This window comes from Rhodnius prolixus, unplaced genomic scaffold, assembly GCF_049639745.1.
Source record: "Rhodnius prolixus isolate KJV_2025 unplaced genomic scaffold, Rpr scaffold_56, whole genome shotgun sequence".
In the NCBI taxonomy this organism is placed as follows: Eukaryota; Metazoa; Arthropoda; class Insecta; order Hemiptera; family Reduviidae; genus Rhodnius; species Rhodnius prolixus.
In genome coordinates, this window is record NW_027411601.1 from 17,434 (window position 1) to 38,715 (window position 21,282).

Genomic DNA, 21,282 nt, shown 5'->3' on the forward strand with positions numbered 1-21,282 from the left:
ATTTTCAAGACAAATTATGAAAGGTAATCCTTAAATTTTGGATAATCACTAATTATTGACAGCTGAGATTTTGAAACAATAAAAATCCTCCATCCATTAAAACATTCAAAAATTATCTAAATCTAAAAACTAGAATCAAATTAACACCAGTTTCAGAACAGTTATTTTATTGTCCAGAGCACATTTAACAGATAACAAAAGACTTACTTCATCTTCCACTGAGCTTGGTACTTTTTTTTTTTTTTTTGTGGGGGACTTCGTCGCAAAGTAGCAAAGTGTGTAATAGATCAATCTTCTTGAAATGAAGTGTAACCGTAACGATGAAATTTGGATAGTTTCAAGATTGCAGCTTGGGGTTGAGCAGTCATCGGAGGAGGATGAAATTTAATCGCTTCTTCTTCTGGTTTCGGTTCCATGATAAGTACTGTAATTAATTTTTAAGAATATTTGTTTATTTTTTTACAATTGACTCATTATTAGGCAAAAACTAGACTAGAAATAAGTTCCTTACAAAACAGTAATAGCTAAACGATAGCCGACGATTGAATCGATAGATGCAGACGATTGAACTAGGTGCCTAAGTTCCATTTTTAGGCGCTGAAGAGATAGCGGTCACTTCTATTCTTTATAAAAACAAAAACAAAAAATCTTTACACTTACTGTGTTTCTTATCTGCTGGTAAGAATTTCTTTTGCAGCGGCGCTGCAGCAGATGCTGCTATTGGCGAAGACGGCCCTGGTGTGGCTGAAGCCTTCTGTTTTGCAACTTGCATATTAAATGCGTCCAATGATTGTGGTGAAATGGTAGATGATGGCTGAAGCGTCTTTGCACCAGGCGGTAGGTCTTCTTTAGGTGTTGAAGCTATGTCCGTTCTTGATCTGTCGAAAGCTTGTTCTTCTGCAGAAGATTCTCCATTATCTTCTTCGGATTGTAGGCTTGTTGATGTTTCTATAGAATGGAAACAAAACAAACACTCAAACACAAAACACAAACAAAAGTTAAGAATGAAAGAATCTTTCAGTGACGGAAATCAATTCAATGGGATTAACTCCATACTTCTGATTATTAGAGGGATTAGAATGAATCCGATAACTTGAATTTCTAAAACTTCGGTTTGGAGATTTTGGCTGCAAACTCGGGTTCAGTGGCGTGCCCAATCGAAATATTAAGTTTGCACTACTTGCGATTTTTCATCTTTCTTTCCACTATCTAGAGTTCATAACAATAGAATATATAAAAACGGGTATTTTCATAATATTACTCATACCTAGTAAGAGGGGATAAGATATAAGTGGTTTGACGTCGCTACCCAATGTGTACTGGATGAACTTGAGAGATGTTTTCTGAGATATGGTGCCATACAAAAAGACCTAAGAGATCGGATTAAGTCGTTTTGGATCGATTAAACTTAATACAGTTTTCAGCATTCTGGAAATTATAATGGGATGGACTTTTAAAAAGCTGGCTGGTGCTAGCTTGTTGTCCAGATCATAAGTTGCTAGGCCCAAAGGTGGAGTAGCAGCAGTGGTTAATAGAATCCCCAAACCGGATGCAGAACTTTTATCCAAGAACCCAATTAGAGGAAGGCCAGACTAGAAAACTCCCTGATATCTCCACGTGGCACCACAGGTACCGAAAGAGCGGATATTCCATTACCCTAAGTAACTTCCAACCCAAAGGCTCTTCATTGTCCATACTGCTACTCAAAGAGGCCAATTTTTCCGCACCAATTTAGCTCAAAACCTGTATTTTCCAAGTCAAAACTCAATTCCAAAAAAATCTAGCCTCATTGTACTTCCCCTTAAGCAAGAACTATTACTATATATATTCTCTGAACAACATACCCAATGTGAGCATAGGGTCACTTAAATCCAATTTCTTGAATTTCTTTTTAGTATCGGTTTGCGTTGCCAAAGAATGTTGTATTCGTGGACCGTTCAATCTATGTATGCCCAAAGGGCTCGTATATTCAATCAACATTGAATCATCCGACACTGTACTCGTATCAGCCATACTAGATTCTTCTTCTGAACTGCCGTATCCGTCTGGATGTTTTGTATCAACGGTGAACATTACTCGTTCATCTTTCTGGATACCTTCACGTAACGGATCATTGGTTAGCATAACTATACTGTATTTGCCTTTAGTTTTATGAATGTGTAATGTTGGCGTAACTTGTGCCTCATTGGAGGCAAGTTTAATGTAATTCTTCGCCATCTTGTCCAGTTCATCGCTTTCATTCTTTACTTGCGCTTTCTTGCGCAGCTTACTCGTATCTTTTTTAAGTTCTTTCAAATGATTATTTTTCTTTCTCGTTTCAATTTCTTTTTTAGCACCTTCTTCAATCTGAAACTGATCAATGAAACCATTTTTCACTCTATGAATAATAATAAAATAGGGAGGGGATTAGCTAAGTGGTCCAGCGAATACTGGATTCCAGCATGGAGATCCCAGGGTTCGAATCCAGCTGCTGGCTCTAGGAGCTTCTTACAGCATACTGTCCGGGTGATGGGCAGTGTATCGAATGAACACTATCCAGAGTCCAGCAGTGCACTGGAAAAAGCTCCGGGACGCCAAATAACCTTAGATGGGTTGTCGGGCCTTAACAATAATAATACAAGCTGAGCAGTTCTACCTCATGGTAAAGACCTTTGCATCGCTCTTGTATGCCGCCAGTAGTTAATTGCACGCTTGGTATGCAAGTTTGATGTCCCACCAGTATTCCTGGATACTTGCCTGACGTGAAAATGTATTTAATACCTTTTTTGCATTTTTCTTTCAAATTTGGCTGTTTACCATCCGAGGCTGTATCTAACAGTTTGCCACGGGCTGAAAGAATATCTTTGAAGTCGTCAAGAGTTGCTGATTTCTCTTTATCCGCGCTCTTCTCTTTTCTCTTTTTCTCCTTTTTCCCAAGGGAACGCTTGGCAAGTGATGCATGAGCAGGCGTTTGATCAACGTTGCTTTTTGAATCCTTTCCTGGCTTCCCAGCAACGCCTTTAGATTTGATAGCCTCCTTCGCAGGTTTCTCTTCAGCCACTTCTTTCGTGATCAACTTCTCGTTAGCTTTGGCTTTTCGCCCTTCTCGTTCAGTTTTGCTTCTAGATTTCTCTTCGTTTGTCTCGCCTCTCTTATCTCGTTCTTCATCAGAATTTCCTCTTTTGCCTACCCCTTCTTTACCTTTCTCCTCCCTGCTTACTTTCGTCCTTCCTGTTTTACATGAACATTTACAATCTACATTGGTACATCCAGTCTTTTCATGAATTTCCTTTACTTTAATTTCTTTCAAATCTATCTTCTTCTTGTCTTCCGGTTTTAGTTTATCCAAATTCTTTTGCGCTATTTTTTGTATTTGTTTACAAAAAGTTAAATTTGTCCAGTTCTTATCGAAGCAATCGCCGAAACATTCGCCAAAACAATCGCCTTTAATGGTCACCTTATAGACCTTTTGTTTTCCCTTTCTCCTTCGCTTTTCTGTGTCCTCAAAATGATTATCATCCACTTTGAGCATAAATATCATTTTATCACTATCTTCTGGCGGAATTGGAAATTTCTTTTCAAGACAGTCGGTAACTCTGACCTTATCTTCAACAGGTTTATATTCTTCCAGACGAACATTGGGCACATCGTAGCCTCTCTTTGCTTCTTCTGGTGGTTCCAAGTATTTCGATTTAATTGTATTAGCGCACTCGCAGCCAACATGTGACTGATTTAAACTTCGCGAAATTTTCATGCAGGTGCACTTTAGATAGACCTCTGGTTTCCCACCACTTAACTCCATTTGTTGTTCATGGTTCTGTACTGAATAGATATCATCATCTTGTAGAATAGACTCATCATCAGCTAGGGATTGCATAGGAGTTGGTGGGGTTCGAAATAATGTCTTCAGTTTTGGATACAACTCTTCTCTAGGCAAGGGAAATGATACAGGTTTCCAAGATGTACCGTATTGACAAGGAAATTTAGCACCCGGAGTCTCACTACTAGATTCCTCAATCTTTACAGAATCCTCTTGAATTTCACCTGTTGGTTTTGTACTACCATCGCCAATATCGGCCTCGTTTTTCTTCAACTCACAATATCTTGGCAAAGTTGGATTATTTTTAATGAAATCCGGATCTCCTGCTTGCCTACCAAAACCTGGTATTACTCGTTGTAATATTTGTTGCTCGATGGTAAAAGTTTTCCGATATTTTGGTCTTGTTGGAGGTTTTTGGTACATCTTTTCTGGTGCACATATTTTAATTGCCGGCGCCTTAGTACCACTTTTATGCCAACTGATTGGTACTTTAAGTTTTGGTTCTACACTCAGCAAAACTGGTGCTTTAGCGCCCACAGTAAAGTCTTCTACTTTGGTGAAAATTGGCGACAGTTTGGGCAGATATTCTTCAGATTTTTTGCCACATTTTAAACGCTCAGTGGCCCGTTCGGCAGCATCCATTTTCCTTCCAGTCATCTTGAACAGATAATCTTTTTCACCTTCTTTCAGTTTAAACTGTGTAAATATACTATTACCAAAACAAGAGATCCTCACGTACAGATATACTGTGGCAGTTATCTCGCCGAAAACATTCTTCAATGGATATGGTCCGTCAATGAAAGCGGAAACAGGTAAAACGGAAGGTGATGAGGCTAAAATGATCGCTTCAATGAAATTATCACCCAAATCGATACTGGTACGTCCAATCAATCTTGGACCTTGTTCAGCATCGCCGGCTCTGTGCACTTGGACATTTAATGGCGATTTCTTGATTGCCTTCACCAAGTCCAGAGGTATCATTGGGAACAGGCACGATTTTCCTGCAACACAGACAGGCGCCGTATTTAATTATTCAGGGAACATAGAAAAATTTTATAGTAAAAAAAATGGTCATACAAAATCGGGTTAATAGAATAGGAATTAAGTAGTAATTAAGTTGAAAAAAATAATAATAATTGACTTAAATGACTAAAGTAGATTTCGACTTTATTTACCTTAAATGACTGAAAGAAACACCTCACCACCAAAGATCAGGCTGAAAAAGCATTTAACGGGGAAAAATAAATTCATTTAATACTTTCAATCAATAACGATCAACAGATACCACAAACTGGACCAGTCACAATGAACTAAGACCAACTAATGGAACAGACAGACTTACGGACTTTTATGGTAGCAAAGCACCTAATTAAATAGCCTCGAATCTGCGCAGTTGTTCTAAACATTTTTCCATCAATAACCCGTGCTGTTATTAACTTTTTTCCCAAATCAATAATGTAAAAAAAAAAAAGTAATAATGTAAATTACCCTCCAAACTTACAGACAGATCTTAACGTCCAGCTAATATTTTCAAATGTAGTTTGTTTACGAGGTTAAAACTATTAAATTTTCATTTGGCAAAATAAATCATTTTCCCCGCTTTTCCTTTGTGTTTCCATCTCCATTGTTAATCTAAAACTGATTAGAAAATCTGATCTTTTACTGACCACTGCAGAATTTATCTCCAGGTGGCATTGATTCTGCCAGTTCTTCAGCCAACTCCATTCTTCGTCTTGCTCTCCTTTCGCGATATTCTTCAACCGTCAAATCTTCTTCATCAGCTCGTAGTTCTTCCTCTTCTGAATCCATGTCTAAAAAAAAAAAAGAAATGATAGTTATCGCTATTATTGATAAAAGTCAATATTTACATTTCTTTTGATCAACATACATTTGAATTTGCAACAAAACCAAAAAATAAGAAAGAAATGCTAAAAGTCATCTTCGCAGTTTTGAAACTTGCCCAAAATTTAAAGCTCAAAGTCCATTATTATGAGTATTACATGGACCGTTTAATTTGAAAATGGTTTAAGTCCATTTTTGAAAACACGTAATTCATGCTTAATTTTATGTAAATTTTTTATGTATAACTAGTCCGTGTTTAATTTCTTAAAAAATTCCCATGTTTTGTAGAATTTAAAATTGGTCGGTAAATGAAATTGCATAATCATCGATTATGAAAGTGGTGTAAGTCCAATTGACAGAGGTAGGCGGCTTAGCAGATGGTTGACGATCAGTAGCCTGCTATTTTACATTTTATTTTATATTAAATACTATCGATATCTTGTAATTTTAACAATGTAATCAGCGTCTAAAATTAAAAATATTACTTCCATTTTATATCGTGTCATTATTATTTGTAAACAAAATTGGATTAATATGAAATATATTATTATTTATTAACATGAAATATTATTATATATTAGTATATTATTATATGAAAATATATATTATTTGATTTTTCAAAATTGAAATTAAACGATTTTTACAATTGTCTAATTTTGAAAGTGGTGTAAGTCCATTTGCAGCCCGTAAGTATACTTACATCAGTTTGGTAAAATACTCCTAAAACAAATTTATATAACCAAATTACATATTGATAAAACAGTAGAAGGTAAATCTTTACAATAGCTCCCCAGAGGCGTGGCCTAATTCGAAGTGATTCTGATTCGCTGTTACTATAGAACATAGTAACATAGCCAGACTTCATATAATTTGTCTAAATTTTATAATTAACAGATATGTTAACCTTTAATTTTCTCGAAATAACAGAAAATGGACTTACACCACTTTCAAACTAAACGGTCCACATAATAGACTATATTACTCCCTACATATGAGTAAATTATGAACTGAAACGATGGGTTAGTTCAGGAGATATTAACAGTTATAGTGCACATAGTTCAAAATTGTACCCTAAATATAATCCCTATAAATAAGTCATTTAAAACTATTAATTTTGTCTAGTTCGTTCCGGTTTACAATGACTTCCTGTTTGGTCAATAAATTTAGATTTCAAAGTTTTGTACAACAATTCTTTACCTGCGTCTTCCTTTAGCGCATCCATTTGCATGGCTCTTTCCTCTTTAGCTTCCGTGAAATCCCATTCTTCTATTTCAATGGTCGGAAAATCAAAGAACTTTACCTTCACCTTTATCGGTCTAGTAGTTTTCTTCTTTCGTTTTCTACGTCGTTTCTCTTCCCTTCTTCTCCAGGCGGCCTCATCGTCGTCATCCTCTTCCTCCTCCTCTTCTTCTTCCTCCTCCTCGATTACCACTTCCTCTTTTTTCTCAATACTACCTAATAAACCTTCTGTTTTTATGTCTATCTTGTCCACCAGCACTTCTAGTAAGAATAACTGTTCACAGACATCTTCAATGTAGGGCTCATCTTGGGCCATCGCCCGATCTGTCGCTGCCATTTTGTGTTTGTTTGTTTTTTTTTTTTTTTAATTTTTTAGATCATTCTTTTACACTTTTTTTGCAAAAAATACAAATTAAAATTTTGTAATAGAAAATTTTGATTTAATGAAAAAATAATAATAAAACCCTGAATTATATCATTGCATTGCTTGTAACAAAAGTAACCAAGGCAATATTTTAAGAAACCCAAAATATTTTTGCATACATATGATCCAATAGAAATGTAGCCATATTTACAATCCAATTCAAATACATATCACATCATGTGGAAAAAACATATGTATAATTACTTTTAAACTTAACAGTTTTACTAAATATTGTCTAAACAGGACTGCTCCTAAGTAAAAGGATATTGGAAATCCTGTTTATTACCTATCGTTTTTCTCATTACCTCTGGGATCAGCAAGTATTGGAGAGTGGAAATTTTGGAAGTTCACTTTTCCGAGACTAAGGTGTCTACTTAAGTGTTCAGGTAATCCGGAAAAAAAGAAAATATCTTTTGCCAAGAATATACGCGTGACTTCCGCTCAGGCGCAGTTTATGTAATTAATTTAATCTTCACACGCCCCCCCCAAAATCTCCATTATTCAAGATATATATTTCGAATTAAAGTTGTTGTAGACCAACCACTATTTAGTAATCTTAGTAATGAACATAAAATGTTTGGTCCCCCTAAGAAGCATACTGAATGAAATATCTGGAACTTGAAACTTCCGTGATATTCAGATCTTGAAAGTTTACTGCGAAATCTCGATATCTCAAATCTGGCACGATCACGGTAAGTTTTTATCACCAGAAGTGAGAGAAAAAGCAAAAGAGCTACGTCAAGTTTAATTGCACAAGGATGTTTTATTGTGGTTGATAAATATTACAAATATATAATCAGTCATGTTGATTTATGTTCTGATCCAATTTCCAAGTCATTTCTTTTCGGCACTCTGTGCTCTTTCAGCAATGGACAAGTCTTGGCCAATCCTTCCGGACCTAAAGCTTTCAAATTTTCTAACAAAATTTCCATTTCATTGGGTTTCTTGACGACCGGCATGGGTATAGGACGAGTCAGCGGCAACGGAGTACAGCCCATACAAACTATTCTCATCAATAATGACATTAAAGCTGAATTACGACGTTCCAATTCTGAATAGATGTCAACTTCTTTTTTCATTGTGCCGATCACCGGCACTTGTATGATTGGACAACAGGCACGAGCGATCGCATCCAAAATTGTATGGTCTATAGTGATTCTGGCTTGACCAACAAATTTGGATTTCTTGTTTTGTGCATCACCCGGTAGATAGACACGGATCTCCATCGGATGGCTTTTGATGGCGTTTGAAAGCTCCACTGGTATCATTGAAAAGTAACAGCCCACGCCTAGAAAGAAAATTAAGATTATGGCTTCAATCAAACAAATTGATCTCCTGCATTAATTGTTGAACAAATTTTTACTTCAGTTTAATCTTCTAGTAACTATTAAATAAAATCCAAAGCCTAGACCAGGGGAATCGAACCCACTAAACCAACAATACATCTTAGCTTTGCGGGTCTAGCCTATAACCGCCTAACATACTTTACTATAAATTTCTCATATTAACCATTAAATAAAATCCAAGACCTAGACCTGGGGAATCGAACCCACTAAACCAACAATACATCTTAGCTTTGCGGGTCTAGCCTATAACCGCCTAACATACTTTACTATAAATTCCTCATATTAACCATTAAATAAAATCCAAGGCCTAGACCAGGAGAATCGAACCCACTAAACCAGCAATACATCTCAGCTTTACGGGTCTAGCCTATAACCGCCTAACTTACTTTACTTTTTTTAAATTCTTTTATTAACCATTAAATAAAATCCAAGGCCTAGACCGGGAATCGAACCTACTAAACCAACAATACATCTTAGCTTTGCGGGTCTAGCCTATAACCGCCTAACTTACTTTACTTTTTTTAAATTCTTTTATTAACCATTAAATAAAATCCAAGGCCTAGACCGGGAATCGAACCTACTAAACCAACAATACATCTTAGCTTTGCGGGTCTAGCCTATAACCGCCTAACATACTTTACTATAAATTCCTCATATTAACCATTAAATAAAATCCAAGGCCTAGACCAGGAGAATCGAACCCACTAAACCAGCAATACATCTCAGCTTTACGGCTCTAGCCTATAACCGCCTAACTTACTTTACTTTTTTTAAATTCTTTTATTAACCATTAAATAAAATCCAAGGCCTAGACCGGGAATCGAACCCACTAAACCAACAATACATCTTAGCTTTGCGGGTCTAACCTCTAACCGCCTAACATACTTTACTATAAATTCCTCATATTAACCATTAAATAAAATCCAAGGCCTAGACCAGGAGAATCGAACCCACTAAACCAGCAATACATCTCAGCTTTACGGCTCTAGCCTATAACCGCCTAACTTACTTTACTTTTTTTAAATTCTTTTATTAACCATTAAATAAAATCCAAGGTCTAGACCGGGAATCGAACCTACTAAACCAACAATACATCTTAGCTTTGCGGGTCTAGCCTATAACCGCCTAACTTACTTTACTTTTTTTAAATTCTTTTATTAACCATTAAATAAAATCCAAGGCCTAGACCGGGAATCGAACCTACTAAACCAACAATACATCTTAGCTTTGCGGGTCTAGCCTATAACCGCCTAACTTACTTTACTTTTTTTAAATTCTTTTATTAACCATTAAATAAAATCCAAGGCCTAGACCGGGGGAATCGAACCTACTAAACCAACAATACATCTTAGCTTTGCGGGTCTAGCCTATAACCGCCTAACTTACTTTACTGTAAATTTCTCATATTAACCATTAAATAAAATCCAAGGCCCTAGACCAGGGGAATCGAACCCACTAACCAACAATACATCTTAGCTTTGCGGGTCTAGTCTATAACCGCCTAACATACTTTACTATAAATTTCTCATATTAACCATTAAATAAAATCCAAGATCTAGACCGGGGGAATCGAACCTACTAAACCAACAATACATCTTAGCTTTGCGGGTCTAGCCTATAACCGCCTAACATACTTTACTATAAATTTCTCATATTAACCATTAAATAAAATCCAAGATCTAGACCGGGGGAATCGAACCTACTAAACCAACAATACATCTTAGCTTTGCGGGTCTAGCCTATAACCGCCTTACTTACTTTACTGTAAATTTCTCATATTAACTATTAAATAAAATCCAAGGCCTAGACCAGGGGAATCGAACCCACTAAACCAACAATACATCTTAGCTTTGCGGGTCTAGTCTATAACCGCCTAACATACTTTACTATAAATTTCTCATATTAACCATTAAATAAAATCCAAGGCCCTAGACCAGGGGAATCGAACCCACTAACCAACAATACATCTTAGCTTTGCGGGTCTAGTCTATAACCGCCTAACATACTTTACTATAAATTTCTCATATTAACCATTAAATAAAATCCAAGATCTAGACCGGGGAAATCGAACCTACTAAACCAACAATACATCTTAGCTTTGCGGGTCTAGCCTATAACCGCCTAACTTACTTTACTGTAAATTTCTCATATTAACCATTAAATAAAATCCAAGGCCCTAGACCAGGGGAATGGAACCCACTAACCAACAATACATCTTAGCTTTGCGGGTCTAGTCTATAACCGCCTAACATACTTTACTATAAATTTCTCATATTAACCATTAAATAAAATCCAAGATCTAGACCGGGGGAATCGAACCTACTGAACCAACAATACATCTTAGCTTTGCGGGTCTAGCCTATAACCACCTAACATACTTTACTGTAAATTTCTCATATTAACCATTAAATAAAATCCAAGGCCCTAGACCAGGGGAATCGAACCCACTAACCAACAATACATCTTAGCTTTGCGGGTCTAGTCTATAACCGCCTAACATACTTTACTATAAATTTCTCATATTAACCATTAAATAAAATCCAAGATCTAGACCGGGGGAATCGAACCTACTAAACCAACAATACATCTTAGCATTGCGGGTCTAGCCTATAACCGCCTAACATACTTTACTATAAATTTCTCATATTAACCATTAAATAAAATCCAAGATCTAGACCGGGGGAATCGAACCTACTAAACCAACAATACATCTTAGCTTTGCGGGTCTAGTCTATAACCGCCTAACATACTTTACTATAAATTTCTCATATTAACCATTAAATAAAATCCAAGATCTAGACCGGGGGAATCGAACCTACTAAACCAACAATACATCTTAGCTTTGCGGGTCTAGCCTATAACCGCCTAAGTTACTTTACTGTAAATTTCTCATATTAACCATTAAATAAAATCCAAGGCCCTAGACCAGGGGAATCGAACCCACTAACCAACAATACATCTTAGCTTTGCGGGTCTAGTCTATAACCGCCTAACATACTTTACTATAAATTTCTCATATTAACCATTAAATAAAATCCAAGATCTAGACCGGGGGAATCGAACCTACTAAACCAACAATACATCTTAGCTTTGCGGGTCTAGCCTATAACCACCTAACATACTTTACTGTAAATTTCTCATATTAACCATTAAATAAAATCCAAGGCCCTAGACCAGGGGAATCGAACCCACTAACCAACAATACATCTTAGCTTTGCGGGTCTAGTCTATAACCGCCTAACATACTTTACTATAAATTTCTCATATTAACCATTAAATAAAATCCAAGATCTAGACCGGGGGAATCGAACCTACTAAACCAACAATACATCTTAGCATTGCGGGTCTAGCCTATAACCGCCTAACATACTTTACTATAAATTTCTCATATTAACCATTAAATAAAATCCAAGATCTAGACCGGGGGAATCGAACCTACTAAACCAACAATACATCTTAGCTTTGCGGGTCTAGTCTATAACCGCCTAACATACTTTACTATAAATTTCTCATATTAACCAATTAATAAAATCCAAGATCTAGACCGGGGGAATCGAACCTACTAAACCAACAATACATCTTAGCTTTGCGGGTCTAGTCTATAACCGCCTAACATACTTTGGTAAATCTTTACAATAGCTCCCCAGAGGCGTGGCCTAATTCGAAGTGATTCTGATTCGCTGTTACTATAGAACCCGCCATATTCAAATATAAATATAAAACTAGTTATTTATTTTATATTCACACTTAAATCTAGCGGGTTATATGGTAGCACCGAATCAGAATAACTTCGAATTCTTTATTTATTTCTTAATGGGGGGCTTCGCCCCCCACACCCCCTGATTTTTTCTTCCCCCCATACCCCCTCCTAACCTACCTAATCACCCTCAATTTTTTAATTTTTGTCACAACATTCATTACAATAATTACACAGAACAACACAAAAGAAACTACCTTATTCTGTGGAGTCCTTTTCCTGAGGAGGGTATACTTATTACTCACACTACAATCATGCTTTAATTTAAAAAAACCCGCAAATTTAAAACGCTCATACTCATAAGTTACAAAAAAACGGCACCTCCGGTCACATACAGAACACTCGCGGGAACTATTAATACATTAATCAGGAAGCAGTTGCTATGCAGTATGTGTACTGCGCATGCGCGCTAAACATAAGCGCTACGAAATTCGCACCATCCGCACATTGACGGGAAGTATTTTTTATTTTCCCCGGTAGGTGCTCTGCACTACCCACACCCTAAAAAAAACAGGCCACGCCTCTGGGGAGCTATTGTAAAGATTAGCCCATACTTTACTATAAATTTCTCATATTAACCATTAAATAAAATCCAAGATCTAGACCGGGGGAATCGAACCTACTAAACCAACAATACATCTTAGCTTTGCGGGTCTAGCCTCTAACCGCCTAACATACTTTACTATAAATTTCTCATATTAACCATTAAATAAAATCCAAGATCTAGACCGGGGGAATCGAACCTACTAAACCAACAATACATCTTAGCTTTGCGGGTCTAGCCTTTTAACCGCTCAAAGCAAATTTTTTTTATTTTGAATTTCCAAGTTATTTACGCATGATTATCGAATCTACTGTTTCCAAAATGAAGACGTCTTTTTCTTCATTGTAATATTATAGTGTATAAATAAAGTATAAATACATATATAATGAAAACCTATAAGTTCAGCGTCTCTGATTTTCTCCTGCAACAACTCCTTTTCCCGGATCGCCGGATCTGGAGGCCGATTCTTCGCTTCCTCTTTCTCCTTTTCTTCCGCTTCTATCAGTTTCATTTTCTCTGCAAACAGTAAAAATCAGTAATTGGATTTTTAGACGTCAATTTGAAAAGTATTTGAAGCAAACAATAGTAACTTCTAATTAGATATAGAGGATTGCTGTATATCCCTTCAAAATAGGAACTGAATGTCCAAAGACCAGAGTTAATAAATTTATAAGAATAATCTTCCCACCTTTTAGTTCGTTCATCCAATTCTTTTCGTCATCTTCATCTTCATCTTCGTTTCGTGCCCATTCTTTGTACACTTTCTTCTTTTTAGTCATGTCCGGCTCTTTGTATTCATCCTGTTCAATTTCCATTGTTGGAAAATCTAAAAATTTTATTTTTGACACTACTTTTCCTATAATTTTCTTTTTTCTCTCTTGTTCATCCAATATTCTCTTTTTAACTTCCTCTTCTAAAAATTCAAATTCATCATCAGTTTCCTGTGGTTCAGGTATCAGTTTGAGTTTTTCTACAAAAATCTGTAAAATATAGTAATGACTACATTCATATTCCAATTCTGGTGGCTTTGCGTGCGCTTTTTTGGCTTTATCCGCTGCATCCTGTTTCTTAGAAGCAAATATCACGTTAAAATCATCCGGATCTTCAATATTCTGTTCGCAGATTTTCTTCATAGTTTCGGTTAGATTCGGTTTACATTCTTCGACTTCATACATTGTGCAATTTTATTTTATTTTTTCTTAATTCTTTGTCTTTCTTGTAAAATTTTTATTAGTTCTTGTACGTGTAAATTTTAACGAACTTGACTTTCTGATTGATGTCTTGGATAAAAATATGTTTAAAAAAATAAATAAATAAAAATAAACATATGCTTTTTCCCCCCCTAGAATTGAATTTTTCAGAATCCTTATTAAATAGCCATAATAAATTTATTGCGCATGAAATTGCGCAGATTACGTATTTACAAATATTTGTGGGAGTTAACTCATTATTTTCTCTTTAGTGGAAGTAAGCCATTTGATGGCGTCTTTTGGCGAAACTTTTAAACTAGACGGAAAAGTAGAATTGCAGGTTTGCACATTTTAGTTAGAAATGTCACTTGCGATTGCGCAAAATTTTGTTCAATTTTTCGGAGTAGTTGAACCTCAAAAGGCAAAACTTTTTCACGATTTCATTTTCTCCTATTAGCATGCAAAGATAGCATAATATATTTTTTCTTTTATGTTAATGGAGGATACAGAATGAGATGATCTTCCGTTATAGCGCCGTATATGGCGTTTTCCTAGCCGCCTTGGTTATGACGTTTCGCACATCTGTTTGGCATTTCCGCTTAGAAAAAAAAGACGACATTTGAGAAAGAGTAAAATGGAAATAATGATAATAAAATTGTGAAAAGCTCACAGAAAATAGTTGGAGCCATTTCCGAAACATCTCAAAAAAAAAAAGTGACCAATCCAATTCTATAGGCACTAAAACTACTTACAATTGATTTTTGTTGCTATGTCACAAAGTCCCCAGTTATAGTTTCCGCTTCCTTCCATTTTTATTTTTTGAGATATTTTTCACACACAAACACACACCCACACAGATAATTTTCTAAAAACCACTTATTAGGGGCTCATGAAATCCCAAAATTGACATTTCCCGGGTGAGAAACTGGGAATTGAACATTTGAAATGATCGCTTATCTTACTCTTCTAGTTAAAGGAAATGTAACCAAACATAATTACCTTTGGCATACATAACACAGTTTTTCCAAACGCTGTCAATTTCACCGTAAACGCTAGTGTTATTGAATTTGAAATATTCGGCATCCTTATCACTTTAGTTGCATGCAATTCTGCGACTACTGGCACGTTAGTTTTACCAATATCACACAGTTTAACCATTTCCAGGAAATTAGAGTCAAGAGTAGCCTGAGTGGTGCCGTACAGTTCCGGCAATGGAGCGCTTGTTAGTGAATCGTCAATGCGTTTTTCACGGTAGAGTTCGAATGTCAGATGCTCATATTTGATGCTGTTGATGACTTCTGATGGACTGCATTGGAATAAACAACTTGCTCCTAGAAAAGAAAAATGGATGCAGTATAAGCAGTAAAGTTAAAGAAGTTGGGAATTTATAGATTCACTTATCCATCAGTAGATGATCTACAATACAAGATGAGGGGGGTTCAGGAACAAAGAAGCTGTGCCTTTCGCTTTATCAATTTTTAACGAGAGCGTACTCGCAAGACCAACACCCTGCATGAATACCCTACATCACCCTGAAAACCACTCAAGGCTGGTGACTAGAAAGAGCCTAAAGAGGTCAGGCTATCCTGGGGATCCCCAGAGGAAAAGCAAGAAACTGGCGGTAGGAGCACTCCTTTGGAAAATAGCCTCCTTTGGTTTCCTCAAAAATTAAGACGACCAGGCTCCCTAAGTAAGCTTCGGGCAGAGTCAGGAGCCGATAGTCAGATTTAGCCACCGTTGGTGCCAATACATCGCTTTTATAGAAGGTGTATCTATCCACCTCCAATTCTAAATAGATTTTGAGAGATTTGGCTAGCCTTTGTCTACATCTCCTGGATTGCCCTTACCTTCACCACCTTTACAATTCCCCATCATCTAATTCTGTCAGTTTAAAAGACCTTGATGGAGAGATTTGTGGCGAATCCTTGAAAAAGTTTTTAGGATTAATTTTCTCTAAGGAGGATTAACTTAATAATATCCTAATCCTAGGTAATGGGAGAGGATAAATATTCCCACCGTCTCCTTTGTTTCCGAAACAAGATTAGTTTACTGTTACTTTACACGTTCTTGTACAGATTAAAAGACAAGCTGGAGGAAAAAAGAATGGTCTTACTGGATCTTCCGCCGTAAGACAAATACAACAAACCATCCTCTTCTTCTTCGTCCAAGTATTCTTTGTTTCGCAGTTTCGCTCTCAGCAAAACATCTCTTTTCGCATTTATATCTGCAAGCAAAATAAAATCATTTGTTCGACCCAATTTCGCAAGCTATTATCCTTTATCAGAGATATTGGAGCGATCTCAGAATGAAACTGCCCAGGCTTTCTGGGTAAATTCTGCGAAATGCGAGAAGCCGTCAGTCAAGGATATCCTTACCCGGTGTCAAACATCCCTCATCTCCGTGGAGTTTTTTTTTTATGATTTAAAGCGCGTCAACATCTGAAGCTATTGGCGCCCGGAGCATTTTTCAGTGCACTGCCGGTCTGTCAGTGTTCTCTCGTTGAGAAAACAACACTGCCCATTGTGACAGTGAGCTGTAAAAAGCTCCTAGAAAGAGAAAATCTAAGGAGTCAGCAGCTGGGTTCGAACCCGGGTCCTAAATGGAGCTAATACTCTTAAATAAGTCTCTCTCACTTTCATCACACAATATACTTACAATAAGTTATTTGATCTCCGTCCATCCATTTTGTTTCACAATTTTTGTAGCAAACATTTCTGTCTAATATATCTTCACGTAGATAGACTGTTGGTAAGTTCATATACTTGATCTTCAAAAAGAATGCTTCATTTTTTAATAAATCAAATGCCATTTCGCCTGAAATTAGTATTTTTAAAAAAATTAAAGAGATTAGGGTTGTTTACTGATGAACCTTATTATAAGAATAATATTAATAATAAAAGTGTGCGAAGAGATTAGCTGAGAGGTTAGATTATAATGGATTCCAACGCGAAGATACCGGGTTTGAATCCAGCTGCTGGCCCTTTGGTTTTTCTCTTCCTAGAAGCTTCTTACAGATCAGGGTGGACAGTTTTGTCTATAACGAGAGGAACACTGCCGTCTAAGAGTGTTCTGAAAAAAGTTTCAGGCGCTAGTAACCTCAGATATGGACACGTCAAAAGTAATCATTCAATAAACATAAGAATTTTGTATTAACCTCTTTAGTGACCGTAAACTATTAATGTTTAGAATTGAAATATCGAGGATTCGGTCAAAATAAAAATGTACAACTTCGACTTTACGTCAACGTTTCCACAAATTTTTTGTCTTGCTCAAGGCCTGGAGGTTACAAATAACCTTTTAGGTATACCTGTTCTCCACTCTATGGTTCCTCGTTTTTTATTTCTGCAGCTCAACCAAGTCAACTAAACTCAACCACGTATGTTCTGACGGAATTGCAATTGATATATTTTCCCATTCTTGTGTTTCAATAGATAATAAATTTGTCGAAACGTTGGCGTAAATAAGGAGTTGTCGCTAGTTTAAAACTTAACATAAAAGTGATAATCACGTTTATATTTAATAAAAAATGAACTTAATCTCTCAGTTAAAGTGAAAAGTGAAATAAGGCTAGATAAAATGTCAGAAAATAACTTAAAAATTATCACAATCTCTTGGTTGCAGACCATCAGAAACCTAGTCTTAATGTTCGTTTAAAATAATAAAATACACACGAAACGACAATGAGTTATAACTTAATGACAATTTTTTTTTTTTTTTTAACAAACTACAATTAGTTGTACCTTGTTGCACAGAAAGAAGCATCTTCGTTGCGGCAGAATTCGAAACTGGTCTAGATAAGAATGAACTATTAGAATTAGACTCACTAGTTGCAGCATAACAACACTATACTGTTATTAGATGGAATGGAAATACTCGTATAAACCGTAAACAGTAATGCTACTGAGAATTCAACGTTTTAAAATTCCTGGCTTCAAAACCTGGTCACAGTAGCAAGGAAACAAGCTTGAGGTTTCACTCCAGATGGTCAAACACATTCAACTGTTTGTTTACTGTAGGGACAGTCTAGTTTTAAGTATTTAGTGACTCAAAAATCTTAGTATCTTGAGACTACAGTTAAAGAAATCGCAAGTAAATACAACTTACTATTTCCAGGAATTATCTTGTCTAAGATAACCTCTAGCAGGAATAATTGTTCATCTTTTCGAAATATTCTACGCCTTTCGAATTCAAACATTGTTCTGCTAGTATTGAACCCCTGTGCAATTTGAGTTTTTGCTTTTTTTTTTGTGGTTTTATTTTTATTTTGTTACTTGACCATGAAATGCCTTGTTTTTTTTTTTTTAACTTTGTATTTACATGATTTATTTTTGCCTGCTAAACTAGTGAATGTATATTAATTCCACCATATGTTTAGAATCTAAACTTTAGATTGTATTAATGAATTCTGTTTTATTTAAAAGTTAGCATTGAATGATTGATGATGATTGATTAATCATGCTCCACTTTCCTTACTAATTTATTTTTACAAATGTGTATGTCCTGTTTTTCTTCCTCCTCTGCCCAATATGAGGAAGCATTGTAATCGTGCAGCGTTTTCCTTCTTGAAAGTTTTCTCCAGAAAGAAAACTTCTAAATGCGGAAAAAGTGGATTTTATATGCAATGATCTTTTCCTTATTCACTTATACTTAAGTAAAATTATTTTTTCAGCGGACCTCAAAACTTATGAGTTTTCCATAGAAACTCAAAATGGAAATCCGCCATACAAGGACAACAGATCTATTGTAGGAGACTGTTCGTCCTTTTTTGGGTTACTTGAGTCATTAATCCAAAAGGAAGCAAGATTGTTGCCAGTTTCAGTCATAATTTTTTACTTATTTTTTTTTTTATTCCGCCAAACTTTCAACTTAGGGACTAGATCACATTCTTCAGGGCACTTATAAGTGTTCTAAAGCCTTTTAAATGATCCTAGTCCCCAGGTTTTAAGCTAGACAAAAATTTAAAAAAATGCATTTACGTTCTTACTCACAGGTTTTGCATTCGCCAATGTGGAAGCAGCTGCTGAATTCGAAGAGCAACGTGCACGTTTCTTCGCCGAACAAGAACGCTACGATGACTATATGGAAATGCGAGAAGGATTAGATTTAACCAATGTGGCTGGTTTCCGTGAACACGTGATAGCGTTGGCCGATCCAGACCGGATTCCATGGTATGCCGGCCAGACGGTTTTCTGGTTGTGTTCGTTTTGCCTACTGTCATGGCCGCTCAGACTGGTGCTAGAATATAATACTGCCTATCTACATTATAAGGTCAGTAGTTTGTGTTGACTGTATTTTACTGAGTTGACTGTATGTTTGTTTTTTATTTCCAGCCACTTTGAGCACAGGGAGTTATGCTGTGTAGCCTTGGAGCTATAGGAATCTGCGCTTGTTCTGCATGTTTCGGGATTGTGCATTCAGAATTGACAGGAAATCGTTAACAAAAATAAAGTGAAAAATCATCCAGTACAATGGTATACGTAAATCCTGTTGAAAAATTTGCTTCTAACTCGAAATCTAAGCAAACTTTATCACGTCCTTAATTGAAGTTATGGCCGAATTCACAGTACTGGGGCACATCATAATAAAGTTAGTTACTTGTTACTGTTCCAAGGCTGGAATAGGTCCTAGGCTACTCATAGGACCAGTTTGATTTTAGAGCTAGGACGTTCATGTAGACAAATAAACGTACAGACAACTATTTAAAGTAGAAAATTCGAATTCAGATGACGTTAAAGCTGTGAAAATTTGTTCCGATAGCAAATCCTTGGGAATGAAGTCACCCTCATCTACCTGGTACTTGGACTGCATCAGGACTGACAACATTACAGGATAACCACCATACGTAACATAGAAGCATGCATTTCTCCAATTTATATCAGTTTTCGCAGTTAACCCTCCTTAGACATTCCAATAATTGCTAATTTGCAACAGTTCAATGAGCCAGTAAGAGGAAAAAAAAGAAAACTGTTGCAATAAATTAATGATTTTCCCAGTTTGGGATGATAAACAAGGGGGACCCTTTACTCTGCAAAGATTTGAGTTTAGGTAGTTGTTATTGCAACCAGCATAGTTGCTGTGGGTGGTGGTAGAGGGCGCAGCAAACTGCCGGTGATGACAATGTCCGCTCAAGTGTTAAAAGTTGGATGTGCGGCCGAGTGTGTAGCATAATGGCAGCGGAAGTTTTCCGCTTCATTCGTCAAACACATGTATTCCCCAAAGGACGAACACCATTTTATACACTGAACAGGCAAAATATGGTAGGTAACAGACTTGTAGCAACATAATGGTAGGGAAATGTCAAAATATATTTTTATTAATTAAAATCGAGGGGGGTGAAAAAACAAGGTTTTGAGAACAGAAACACAAACTGTAGCGATCACTGACTCCATTTTCTCTAACTACTAAAAGTAAAGTAATCGCCTATTTTTTCAGGCGGGACTAACGTCCAACTACTAATTAGGTGTCGTGGACAGGGCGCGGAAGCTCATACTTCACTATAAACAATTTTTTTTTTACCAAATAAAAAGTAGTCATACGAGGGTCGTTTGAAAAGTCCGTGCAAAAATAAAAACTACTTAATTTTTTGGGGTAAACCTTTTTTATTTTTCAACATAGTCTCCTTTTAGGCTTATACACTTCGTCCAACGCTGCTCTAGTTTGTTAATCCCTTCCGAATAATAGGATTTGTCCAAGTCTGAAAAATAGCCATTCGTTTCTGCAATCACCTCCTCGTTTGAATAAAATCTTTTTCCCGCCAGCCATTTCTTCATATTGGGGAACAAATAGTAGTCCGAGGGAGCCAAGTCTGGAGAATAGGGGGATGTGAAACGAGTTGGAACCCTATTTCCATTAATTTTGCGACCACAACTGCTGAGGTGTGAGCTGGTGCGTTGTCGTGATGGAAAAGGACTTTTTTGTGGGCCAATCGTGGGCGTTTTTCTTGCAGCTCGGTTTTCAAACGGTCCAGTAACGATGAATAATATGCACCTGTAATAGTTTTACCCTTTTCCAGATAGTCGATGAGGATTATTCCTTGTGAATCCCAAAAGACAGTCGCCATAATCTTTCCGGCCGAAGGAATAGTCTTCGCCTTTTTTGGCGCAGATTCCCCCCTTGGTAACCCATTGTTTAGATTGTTCTT

General features: G+C 36.5%; 3 protein-coding genes across 3 annotated transcripts in view; 1 reads left to right on the plus strand and 2 right to left on the minus strand.

The window, feature by feature from the left end:
- Positions 1-21,282, plus strand: part of LOC141452112 (transmembrane protein 151B-like) — a 59,418-nt gene that overhangs the window by 14,224 nt on the left and 23,912 nt on the right. The window contains exon 3 of the mRNA XM_074123981.1: positions 19,132-19,409. Within this exon, the coding sequence (XP_073980082.1) occupies positions 19,132-19,409 (278 nt within the window). The remainder of the gene's footprint in view (positions 1-19,131; positions 19,410-21,282) is intronic.
- Positions 151-7,217, minus strand: LOC141452111 (uncharacterized). Its single transcript, XM_074123980.1, has 6 exons — positions 6,839-7,217; positions 5,467-5,610; positions 2,636-4,800; positions 1,845-2,352; positions 661-948; positions 151-424 (listed from the first exon to the last, which is right to left on the minus strand). The coding sequence occupies exons 1-6, from the start codon at positions 7,215-7,217 to the stop codon at positions 288-290; spliced, it is 3,621 nt and encodes a 1,206-aa protein (XP_073980081.1). The 3' UTR covers positions 151-287.
- Positions 7,217-15,281, minus strand: LOC141452113 (uncharacterized). Its single transcript, XM_074123982.1, has 4 exons — positions 15,141-15,281; positions 13,640-14,231; positions 13,345-13,467; positions 7,217-8,592 (listed from the first exon to the last, which is right to left on the minus strand). Exons 2-4 carry the CDS (start codon positions 14,124-14,126, stop codon positions 8,105-8,107), a joined length of 1,098 nt encoding a protein of 365 aa, XP_073980083.1. The 5' UTR covers positions 14,127-14,231; positions 15,141-15,281; the 3' UTR covers positions 7,217-8,104.